This window comes from Scophthalmus maximus, chromosome 17, assembly GCF_022379125.1.
Source record: "Scophthalmus maximus strain ysfricsl-2021 chromosome 17, ASM2237912v1, whole genome shotgun sequence".
Classification (NCBI taxonomy): domain Eukaryota; kingdom Metazoa; phylum Chordata; class Actinopteri; order Pleuronectiformes; family Scophthalmidae; genus Scophthalmus; species Scophthalmus maximus.
Window position 1 is genome coordinate 11,369,324 of NC_061531.1, and position 12,104 is coordinate 11,381,427.

General features: G+C 42.8%; 2 protein-coding genes across 3 annotated transcripts in view; one reads left to right on the forward strand and one right to left on the reverse strand.

The window, feature by feature from the left end:
* Positions 1-2,334, reverse strand: part of sun1b (Sad1 and UNC84 domain containing 1b) — a 29,591-nt gene extending 27,257 nt beyond the window's left edge. Inside the window, exon 1 of the mRNA XM_035616087.2 lies at positions 2,202-2,334. The gene's annotated coding sequence lies outside the window, so the exon portion shown is untranslated. The remainder of the gene's footprint in view (positions 1-2,201) is intronic.
* Positions 2,335-2,501: 167 nt separating this feature from the next.
* On the forward strand, positions 2,502-11,633 carry LOC118289249 (centriolar coiled-coil protein of 110 kDa-like). Of its 2 annotated transcripts, none has more exons than XM_035616089.2 (14): positions 2,502-2,745; positions 3,401-3,611; positions 3,958-4,086; positions 5,427-6,564; positions 6,694-6,815; positions 6,960-7,137; positions 7,868-7,977; positions 8,748-8,864; positions 8,972-9,073; positions 9,158-9,274; positions 9,557-9,630; positions 9,737-9,802; positions 9,888-9,947; positions 10,263-11,633. In XM_035616089.2, the coding sequence occupies exons 2-14, from the start codon at positions 3,447-3,449 to the stop codon at positions 10,336-10,338; spliced, it is 2,454 nt and encodes an 817-aa protein (XP_035471982.2). In that variant the 5' UTR covers positions 2,502-2,745; positions 3,401-3,446; the 3' UTR covers positions 10,339-11,633. The 2 variants fall into 2 exon arrangements, with proteins under 2 accessions (XP_035471982.2, XP_035471983.2); XM_035616090.2 differs by having other exon boundaries at positions 3,440-3,611.
* Positions 11,634-12,104: the final 471 nt, after the last annotated feature.

Consider the following 12,104-nt stretch of genomic DNA (forward strand, 5'->3'; position numbering starts at 1 on the left):
ATAATAAAGACATAATTGAAAGATTAAAAAAAGAACATTATATTGAAAAACCTGGACTGTACATTAAACCCACTATGTGCACATGACCTTTACTTCCAGCTATGTAAAAATAATACAGATGGCTATAGACCAATTATAATTTATTTTAGAGTCAAACAGGGTAAATATTTTCCCTTTGTTGAATACCCTGTGGCAGTTCAGTTCCAATCAGCATCTAACAGACTTAAGTTACAAATTAAAATCAGAACAACAGACACAGTCAGATAAATGTCACGTAGATTAACCTGATTGTTGAATATAGAGAAAAAAATTCTGTACTGCTCTGATTGTCGCCCCTAAACCCACCTACTGGAATAGTACTGTGTAATATGTGTGGCACTTGGTAATTTGATTAAACACATCTTTATTCTGGAATAATTCATGTAAAATAATGTAATATCATATACAATAATGAACCTACATTAGTCGATATAGTCCCTCACAGATTTGCAGTTATTTCAATGACCAAAAACAAGAAAGAAAACTTGGGACCCACTGTACAGCCCTTGGAAGTCCAGAGTAATGGTTATTCATTATTTAATCCTGCCCTGGCACATAGATCATCAAGATAAAAACCACAGTGGTGACCAGTAACCGCACATTAATAGCAGAATGTGTTGCCAACGTTTGGAACGGCAGTTACCTTGAGTACCTCAGACAGCTCCCTCATTCCTGGTGGTCCCAGGATCAGCACCTAGGACAGCACCTTGATACAGAATGTTCTTAAAATGATCAACCTGAACTGGAAAACAAAGGAATGCTGCAGGCTGCAGACTGCAAACTGATCTACTGAAACTACACCTTCATCTCAGCTGAACATAATCCTTATTTAGCTTTTAGTTAAACCCAGACACATCACATACATGTGCCGGTGTGCTGGAAAATAAAACCTTGAAATTACAGCAATTTTATTTGCATTAGAGTGGGTAGAGGAAGCAAAATCTCTGAGAATGTTAATATGTTCAGACTCAACAGCAGCGCTAGTGAGTCTTACAATTTTTTTCCTCAAAATGTAGACAGGATATTCTATATGAAGGTTTACTATCGTTGAACAGGGATAATAAGATAGGAATTGATGTACATTTTTGTGGGTACCAGCTCATATAGGAGTCAAAGGAAATGAAATGGCTGATCATCTTGCCAAGAATAGATTAAAAAGAAAAATCAAGTAGATTTAACTATACCAGTAAGCAATGCAGGAATTAAACATTTCATATAGAACAGAATTAAGCCAGTGGCAGAAATTGTGTGATAAAAATAATAAAGGAAGGCATTTATATCAGATGCAGCAACAAGTTGGAGAGGAAAGGTCACTGGGAGAAGTGGGACAGAAGAGTGTGTGACTACTAGAATATGACTGGGACATACAAGACAAAAATTCATCTCTACACCTTACTGGGAAACATCCAAGTGGCAACTGTGATCTCTGCAATCAAATGGAAACAGCAGATCATTTCATCCTGCTCTGTCGTAAATATACACGCGAGAGACAGAAATTAGGAAACGGACAGGAACTTTAAGGAATCAAAAAACATGGACCTGTGGGACCTGTGGGACCTGTGGGACCTGTGGGACCTGTGGGACCTGTGGGACCTGTGGGACCTGTGGGACCTGTGGGACCTGTGTATTGTGGATCGATCTGTGTGGCAACAATCGCTTCAGGGTGTCGGGTCGGGACGCCAAACGATTCATCTCCTGGCTTATTGGCTTGGTTCCAGGCTTAAAACTCTTTATATCAGGATTCTATGAAATGTCAATGGAGAAAATGAATGGGAAATTCACTTCCGGAACCGACGCTGTTCAAAAAGAGGGCGGTCAATGTTGCGCTGTATTGGAGGATAGACCTACAACCAGAGCCGTTTGTTCCAAAATGTTTGCACGTCACGTGACTCACGTAGACGTCAGATAGTTCCCGGAAGTTCTTGGCGCGCAATTTGAATCCATTATTCAGAGCGACAGAAACGCGATTTTTGGTAATTAGTCGTCAATAACTGTATCGATTTACAGTATAGCAGACCGACATGCCTATGTAGTTACTCTATGTAGTTTGTCAATTCGGTTTTTTTTTAGTAAAAGTTTTTTTTCTTCTAAAATGTTTTAATGCGCGTTGATTTGATTCAGATGTGCTGATCATATACACTGGGATTATTTAAACATCTTACCCTTCATAAGTGCAACACAGACGGTCCACTGATCCATTCTGCTGCTTCCCGAATGCGCTGCTGCTTCACTTCCGGGAACAATTGCGAGGCTTCATGATCCGCCATTGTTGGAAAAAAAAAACTTGGAGATGTGGAGTGATCGGAGTCGTCGCGGCTCTGTCCCAGGGTCAGACAACTATTTCTGCAAATAACTCCGGGAACATGTCTTTCGTCTATCTGCAAAGTACAGGACAAAGGATATAAGTAATACCTAATTCAGTCAGTTGGTGGCGATAATGCCCCACATGGTCGCGACTCGCCAGTGAAACGAAGAAGAAGAAGAAGACGGAGGAGGAGGAGGAGGATTATGATGATGATGAGGATGAGGAGGAGGAGGAGGAGGTTGGGGATGATGTGCAGCTCCAGATTGAGAGGAGGAACATGGGGCTCACTGTGTAGCGGCCACTTTATCGCGTTTCTTGCGACACTTGCCAATGTCTAAGACTCGCCGTCGCTAGACAGGAAAGGACATATCTTTTTCCTTTCCCCCTATTCCATTGTGGAGGTAAGACAATAATGACAACGAGTCCATCAACTGTCTTTCTGCCAAGCTTCATCTGTACTAAAACGTCTGGCTCCAGTAGGAACCGTCAAATCGAGTGTTTCTTAAACCTTCAAACCTGCTGGTGTACACTCTGCTGTGATCGATCAGTGTGTGTGTGTGTGTGTGTGTCATCAAACCACCAGGTTAAACTGGCAGCATCGTCAGCACCCCAGGCTGAATCAAAACCTTCACAATGGGCAATTTAAATTTAAAAAAATGATATGAGACACCACCACTTTTTGATACAGCAGCAAAATAAAGAATGAAAACGTGTCATTTCATTTTGTCAACATCTGTGCGCCCAGGATAACGCCCTGTGCTCCCTGTGCAGGGTCCCTCTGTATCATTTTTTTCCTGACATTTGAGAAATAGACACTGTATTGATTAGACCTAATGACACACGGAAATGAAAGTCGGTCACACCGCCTAGGTCTGATAGAAAGGAATGGCAGGAATGTGATGAGTGTTATAAAAACACAGAGGGCAACACAGAGCCTCTTTTGTTGCAGGCAATTTCTCCTGCTCTTCCGCTCAGAGTGTGATCCAGTGATCCACACCCAATGCAGCCCAAGCTCCCACGTCCACTGACATGTAACTCTCCCTTTTAATTTAACAGCGGGGTGACGAGGCTACATGGTGTCTGTTTCCCATCCAGAGTGCGGATGTGCGGGTGTCCAGGGATGGAAAGCTACGAGGAGTTCTGCCGGCGGAGTCTGGCCATGCTGCAGGAGGAGGGGAAATTCAAGAGGATGACATGTGAGCCGCCGTGTTCCCTGAGGGCTCGCTCTGTCATTCGCTTCTATGGAAGAGCTGTGCTCTCGCCCCTGGTAAGGAGGAAATACACAGAGGCAACTTTTGCTAAAGGGATGGCATGAGATGCAGCTAAACCGAGTTTCTTCATCAACTGTAGACAGAAGTTACAGTAATGGGTGTTTTCAAAAGGTTTGCAGATGGCTCGATATCCAGACCAAGTGATCTGCTGTCACAAAAATGTCTCTGCTTTTTAATGACAAAATGTTTGGTTGTTTTCCCTGGAGAATCTGTATACGTGTCACTCTTTATGCTTCACAGCAAATTGCATAATGCTTGCGCCTGTGAAGAGGGACATTTTGTCAGTTGTGGCTAAAGAGGTTCACGTCTTTCAGTCAGTGTGTGTGTGTTGTCTTTTTCCAGCTGAGTGCAGAGCAGCGCACTGAGATGTGCGGCCACAGAGACAGAGCGGTCCAGCAAGAGGTGGACAGGCCGAACCAACAGAGGTACAAGCTTCTGGCCCGAGTTCAGGACATACTGGATCAAGCTCAGGTCAGTAGCACAGTATGGTCCCAGGCCTGTTTGAAATCTAGCACGCTTACCATAAGTATTCAGTAAGTGAAATCAAAGTGGCAATGGAGAACTTTCGTGCCCCCTAGCAGTTCAAGGTGGTATTATTGTTTGGGTTGAGATGTAATTTTTAGAATTCCAAGGTGAACGCAAGGCTTATCGGGGATAAATTTAAGCGCGGATTGTGTCGTTATTCTATCGCTATTACACAGTGAAATCAGTTTAACATAATGACAAGTTTAAGAAAAAATGTTGCAAAATAGAAGTAGACACATCCAAAATTCTTATGCAAGATATATCACAGACTTTGTCATGTCTTCATCTAAGACTTCCAAATATGAAAAAGGTCTGTGTGTCAGCCCCACAACATTCCACAAAAACGGAATCATAGTCGGTCCCAGAATCTCTAGTGACCATTGCGGACTTGAATACAGCTTCTCTGACTAAAACCTTTCTCCGGAATGATGTGCTATTTCGCCTGACGAAGGCCCTGTTTTGTCTGCTAGACGGCCAAAGCAATATTGTCCATATGCAAATCTGCTCCAGCTATGAAATTTCAGGTCTTTGAATAAATGTGATCGCTCAGTTATTGTCTGTAGTTGCTAGAGCCTCTGTGATGTAATTGTACAAAACTTGAGGATGTACATTTAATTTTCTACTGATAAAACCAACATCAACAATCCAGCGCGATCTATTTATAAATACGTCAGATTATTTTCAGTGAAACAGTCTCAGATGACGATAGGTCTGGAAAAAACATGCAAACATTCAGTGTCTTGACAAGTGAATAGACTACATGCACGAGGCTTTGTGACGTACTACCGTTTTTAAAATAATGCTGCTCGTCTGTTAACCGTTACTGTTTACTTACTACATCATTCAGAGCTTTGTCACGAGTGTTTGCAGGAAATTTCCAAAACGGGACATTATCAAAAACAGATGAAAAGTTACTCAGAGCACTGCTGTGTCCTACTTTGTCCCACGTTGTTATGCCGTACTACTTGTAAACATACGCCGGGATCATTTCTCTGTCACCTCTCACACGAAGGTCTGCAGCAGACACTCTGTTACCGATCCGCTTATAGAGCAACCGGAACGGAAACAGTTGCGCAGTACTACGTAGAACCCCGAAATGGTTCTGCAAGTAACACCTTTTTTTATTGTTTATATTGTTTGTATATCAGTGTAATGAATGAATGGCTTTAAATAATTGTTGTTTAATTAAATGGGTCCAATAATACCATCAACCGGTCATTTGTTCTCTGCTTTTTTATTTTAGTAGATGTTTGATGATTCCTCATCTTTACTTTTTATCTCTACAGACGCAGAATGAAGAGGTTGACAAGCTGCCAGTTTCTACGTGTGCGACAGTGAGTGGCTACACCCTGGTCACTGACTCGCCCGTACTTGGGCTTCAGACAAATGATCGGCCTCCCACTCCATGCTCTGAGACCCCCAACCTCTGTGGCTACAATGTGGTGGAAGAAGAAAAGGTGGAGAGTGAAGAGGAAGACGAAGACGAAGAGGACATGAGTTTGGACAGCCTTCTTAAGAAATCAAGAGAGTATGTGAAAAGAGAGCAGAGTCAGCAGGGTTCAAAAGTTGTCCACACTGTCACCGGGCCTGCCAGGTCTGACACTGTCTCTGACAAGGAGAATAAGAGCTGTAGCCCCACTAGGGACACGGGCGTTGAGTTTGGATTCAGTCTGCATCATAGTCCTATGGGCGCACCTCAGACCAAGATCCAGCACCAAACTCTTTGTGAGCCCAGTCTCCAACAGTCTGGCCGTCTGTCACCTAGTCTACCTGACCGATATGTCCGTCTCCCCAGTCCAGAGTCCAGCATTAGTCCCTGTGCACGGAGACGCAGACCACGCCCAGTTTCTACAGGCAACATCCATATTTCGTTTCCCATCGGCCCAGCGGACCTCATACCCCGAAGCCCAGGAAGGTCAGGGGAAGGTGCTAGCATGGCAGATTGGGGAAAGGCTCTCGCAGGGGCCACAAAGTCCGCCGATCACTGTGGGAGTCGTCGATCCAGTCATTGTGATGCCAGTCCAGTGTATGAGGCCTGTAGCCCAATTGTTGCCTCGATGTCCAGCCCGATGGGACACCATGATGATCCAGCTGCAGGTTTTCGCCGGCGCTGCCACACCCTGGACAGCCAGCCGCATACCTACCCCTCTGGAGTTGAGCACATAGGCCGTTGTCAGGAAAGGATCCCTCGTTTCATGGCAGGAGTTTCCTGGTTGGCTTCAAGTCGGCGCACCCCTGCAGACCCCTTAAACCAGACGTATGAGTTACAGAATCCCTCGCCATCTCTGCTGAGGCCTCATTTGACCCCTGACTTGTCTCAGGTCTCACTCAGGATGGAGCCTGATGATTCTCAGGGGCCGAGCAATGGAAGGATCCCACCGACAGTCCTCAGACATGCACCTGAAACACTAGCCAGCATGACAGGTGAATCTCACTCACATTGTTTTTACTGGAATCTGCTGGTGTCATTGCCACTGAGGTCACAGTCTCTCTCACTGTGGCGTTTTGCTCGAACATTGTTTTATTCATGTATTCCTTTGTGCACATCAACAGAGGAGACCCAGCGGCGAGCACAGGCTCTAGAGGACATGCAAAGACGTCTGGAGGAGGAGCATGCTCTGCAGATGTCACTGCTCCTGGCTGAGCAGGAGAAAGAGCAACAGCACCTCCGTATGGTCAGCACATGGAATAACACAAAATTTACTCTTCTGTACGTAGTAGATACCAACATTTTTGTGCAGTATTTTATGTGTGTGTGTGTGTGTGTGTGTGTGTGTGTGTGTGTGTGTGTGTGTGTTCCTTTATCTACATGTGTTCAGGAGCTGGAAGTGACAGAGAAACGGCTGAAGGAGCAGGAGTGTGTGCGGCCTCTGAGTGGGGATGGTTATGGGTGGAATCGCAGGCACGTGAGTGACAGCTCTCCTGCTGTGAACTTCTCTTGCCCAGGTCTAAGCCCTGCCCACACACCATCTGAGCAATCACCTGGACACAGTAAAGGTACCGCCTCACCTTATTGTCATGTTGATATGAGTGTGTACAACAATAGTGACTGCTTGTTCAGTTATAAATGAGTATCATTGCAGCTAACAATTACATTCATTACACCAACATCCTCAGAGAAATATGTATCAAATAGTAACAAAATACTGTGATAAAACAGAGGATAATTAAACTCTGCTCTCTATCACTGCCTAATTACAGGAGGAGGAATCAGAGTAATATTTTTTTATATTTGAGGTTGCAAAAGAGACAAAATATTCTGAGTAGCATAATTTCTGTCTCACTCTGCTTCCTGAAGTTGGGAAGTGGGTTTAAAACACAAGTGGGTTAGTCTAGCTCTCCACTTCAAATGACATTGAATAAAAATGGTGTGTTTTGAAAGGTTTACAATTACTGTACATTTCTGAAAACTTCCTAAATTTAAGTTAAGACTCCAATATCAAAGAACATACTATCTGCAAAACATTGATCATTTACCCCCCCTTTTGCCATAAAATGTGATGCTCTGTATTTTTAGTGCTTGTGCTGTTAGCTACATCCCCACAACAGGATGTCCTCTTCACACAACAGTCAGGCTTAAATACAGTATGTTGTATACATGGTATTTGACTGAGAGGTCCCAGATGAATGTCCTCCACAGAGCCCAAAAAATGAATTGCTGGGTGTCAGGAGGATATGGTACCAATTGTGTGTGTGTCTTTCAATTGAAATGGTCTCTTCACTCCAGGTTTTCTCAGTCAAGGCAGTTCTCGTGTGTGCACTCCCTCTGTCCAGCCTCCAGTTTATCTTTGGGGGCCCACTTGGGCAGCTAGCAAACCTCGTGCAAGGCTAAGTCTGGTGGGTATACCCTTGCGTACAAGTGTGTGTGTGTGTGTGTGTGTGTGTGCGTGTGTGCGTGTGTGCTTGTACGTGCACATGGCTTCAAACGTGTGAATTTGTGGACTGAATCCTCGTAGACCTCTGTAAGTATGGTACACTGTTATAGTTCCTAGAATTCCTTTGCTTATACGTCGTCATATCCATATTGCTATGAACTAGAGCTGCAACAAATAATCAATTAATAACATTAAATTCCATTAGCTGATGCTTTTATCCAAAGCGACTTACATAAGTGCATCGTCCATGAAGATATTACCCCAAAAGTGCAATAATAATGCAAGTATATAAAAATTGATCAAATAGGCAAAAGGGCAAGTACTTCGGTTTCGATTTTTTTTAAATGTTTCTCTCTTTTAATGATTCATGGACTAAGGTGAACTAAGGTGCAGTCTGAACAGGTGGGGTTTCAATCTGCTATGGAAAGTTTGCAGGGATTCTGCTGCCCTGATGACAATGGGGAGCTTGTTCCACCAATTTAGGAACCAGGACGACAGACAGAAGAGATTTAGTTGAGTGGTGGCTGCCCGTCCTCTCGCAGTAAGGGAGCAGCAAGACGTTTGGTAGTAGCACAGCGGAGCGGACACACCTGTTAACTCTGCAAGTCCGCAAGATCGGCAAAGTCTGGACATTTGCGCATGTGTGTTTGTACAACAGATTGACCTTTATTTATCGGACCCTCACTATGTCCTCACATCCCCATCTTCTTGCGTCCTGGATGTGATTTGCAGATTCTGACAGCAGAGCAGCAGACGGCGTTCTGTCGAATTGGTGCCATCACTCGAGGCTTCCTCATTCGCAGACTGCTCAAGACAGAGAAGGTCAAGCACCTTCGTCAGACCATCATGGTGAGGGTACACACAAACCCACACGCGTATACAACAAATCAAACTATTTTATTTATACTTGGGGAAATAATAGTATGTTTATGAGTTTGTACTAAATGTTTCTATAGGATACACAGGAGTTCATCCGCTCATTCCAGACTGAAGCTCCACAGAAGAAAAGTTCCCTCTCAGCACAAGATATCTCCCTGCAGGAGAGAGTTAGAGCCCAGGTATGAGTGTGTAGTTACTGTCTGTAGACAGCAGAGGTCCATCTTTCTTTGTGTTTATATGCATGTTTATCTCTTGTCCCTCAGTTACGTGCAGCCCTTTATGATATCCATGACATCTTCTTTGAAATGCCTCTGGGGGACCGATTAGCGTTGCTGCAGCAGGAAAGGGAGCTCCGTGCAGAGAGGAAGCTGCGAGACTTGGTAACCAGAAAATATAGGCCAATAATCATATTATTTTGTATTTTGACTCTTTTGTCTCTTGGAGAGAACTTGAAAGGGAACTTGAGTTTGTACTGAAGCAGGTTTATGTTTTGGGTGGTTTGTTTCATGCATGTGCGTGGACAATCTGTGAAATATTTACAAAGGTATGAATCCATACATTCATGCCTTTTTGCCACAACCTTTTAACATGCTTTGTCTTATGCTGCCAATGTTGGTATGTCTTTCGTTAACTGTGTTCTTCCTACTTGTGTGGACCTGCAGGAAAAAACAAAGTGCCCCAAGGAGAGAGTGGTTCTGTCTGCTGCCACACAAAGATCTCTGGACAGGAAGAAGAGGTAAGAATGGAATGAAGTACACAGCTTTCCATAGTATATTGGATCTGGTTTTAGATGTTAAGGTTTTTAATGATCCAGTGTTTTTATTGTATGCATTTCTTTTTAGGGTTGCTGAATCCCCAGCACAGGCTAGGAAGATGCAGCAGAAGCCAAAGAGCCCCATTACCAACAGGTGCCAACACAGTTGTGGAAGTTTGTTTCACATTTCTTTGACTCTGTGCTCCGTATTTACAATTTATTTTTTCTTTCTTTCCCAGAGTGCTGAAGCCAAGTCAGTGCCAAAATTCTCCTGTCCCAGGTCAGCTGAACCGTCAGGGGTGAGTTCATCCTTCTACATTTTTCACCATGCTTAACTCTTATCCTTTTCTTATAATTGAAAATGGCTTTATCTTCCTTATCTTTGCAATGTCAAATTAATTAAGAGAGACATCCTGTACCCCACTACTGCCACTGTCCTGGTAAAAAATGCTAACGCTCATGACAGAGGCTATGCACATCGGTCACATTTTGTTAGTTTAAAGAATGAACTGTTATTCAAACCATTTTAATCAACTCTGGTGGAAGGCAACAGCGTACATAAACATATGATTTCAGTCCTCACAACATGACATTGGCTTTTGGTTTCCTCACAGGAGCTGGTACAGGAAGACCCCAGAGGAGAGGGTAAAGCACTCCGACAGCCTAAAGAAGCAGCACTCTCTGGGTTAAGAGGTGACTCAACATCTCCTGACCTGGGAACTTGAATTTTTAGTCCTTTAATACAAACATTGCACCACTGAAACCCCAGTAAGCACTGATAACTGTATGGTGGTCTTTAATCTACCTTTTGATATGATTGTATACATTTCACATTCACACATAGAAAAGACATGTTCCTGTAATTAATGACTATTAATTACCGAATCATTAATGACCAAGTAGGCGCAGTTTACATAATTTTTTGTAAAGAGAAAAAGGCTTAAATGAAATCCTGAACAAGGTTTGACCTTAAGGGAAATACGTTAATTTATCTGTGCCTAAGAACTTATGCCTTTGCTATATGTAATATTACAGCATGCCTATATTTACCAGTTGTGCGCATAAACTTCTTGTGCTCATACTGTAGCTGTAAATGAATTTACAAAGCACCAGGTTCATGCTGACACTCACTGGTATAATTTAAGTTAATTTTTTTTTTCTTCGTTCAAGGGCTTTGAAAACCTGTGTGTGCTTTGTGTCTTTATTTAATGGTGCTGGGTTGACAGTGCTCTGAGTTACTTCAGGGTGACATTTCAACATTTGACTTAAATCAATGCCTAATGATGGAAATCTAAATGTATTTGTTTACACATAAGCTGTTACATGTAATGTTGCTTCACAAAGCAGGAGATGTACAACAGGCGTTGTTTCTCTTATTTCCCCATTAAGGAATAGGCGAAATACGGGTTAGGCTCTGAATAAATGAGCATTCATGTGAACATATTATCAAATCTCACATTAATAAGTTGGTAGACTTGTTCACTGCGATGCCTATTAGCTCTTTGGCAAGTGTTTTATTAACTCCCTGAATATGGATATCTATCATCTCTCCGGCGAAATAGTTGCCTTTAATGTGTTGCTCTTCATCAAGCGACGGCTTGATAACAACGCATGCTTCCTCCTACTGGAAGCAATGAAGGAGAGAAGGCGAGTACAAGAAGGCCTTTTCTGTGTCCCTGGCTTAAGACCAGAAAGCAGTGGATGAAAGTTTGCAGCACAGGCAGTTCTTCTTTTGATCCGTTAAACTACGCCTCTGCAACCGATTGTAATTTCAATCGGTTTATTCTGTTAAGCTTCTATTTTATATTATTATTATAGTCAGAATATTAGGCTCCATGTAAATTTACCTATTGACTATCTACTTCTGTCAGTATCGTTTAGTGTGTTGATGTTGTTAACTGACATTGCTGTGGTCTATTTATTTTTTTTATTTAAGATGCCAAAGTGTCATGTTATCGCCACAATAAAATCTGAAATTATTTGAATTTTCTGATTCATGATGATATCGAAATCTTTTTACTGTGAAATGGGCTTAACACAACAAGCCTAGCAAGGGTTTCCAAAGTGTTTGTAAGAGCCACTGTGGCTAATGATTTACCAAAATCAAAATGTTTGATAAAAATCCAAGAAACTGTGTATGTGCGGCCGTAGGAGAATCATCTGTTAATGTGTTAACGGTTATAAATCATGCCTCAAAGAAGAACCCTTAAATTAGTTCGGCACACATTCAGTTAAGTGGAAAAACTGGTGGCAGTTGAAAGACAAGTTTTTTCACAATAGGACTATGCAGTACTTATTGGCCACCTGAAGACTTTGTCAGTTATAGGTTCGTGCTACAGAATGTGAAAACCGAACAACAAGTAATTATAAAATTCCAGAAACAGGATGATGGACACTTTCCAAGCCACCCTGCACTGGGTGGAGATCTGGTTCTGTCTGATGGCAGCTTTAGAAGG

Excerpts from the sequence above, each read along its gene's own strand:
- LOC118289249 (XM_035616089.2), top strand. The coding sequence starts at position 3,447 with ATGTGCGGGTGTCCAGGGATGGAAAGCTACGAGGAGTTCTGCCGGCGG. Across the intron at positions 6,565-6,693 it reads AACACTAGCCAGCATGACAG|AGGAGACCCAGCGGCGAGCA; the intron begins GTGAATCTCACT and ends GCACATCAACAG. Across the intron at positions 9,803-9,887 it reads AAGAGCCCCATTACCAACAG|AGTGCTGAAGCCAAGTCAGT; the intron begins GTGCCAACACAG and ends TTTCTTTCCCAG.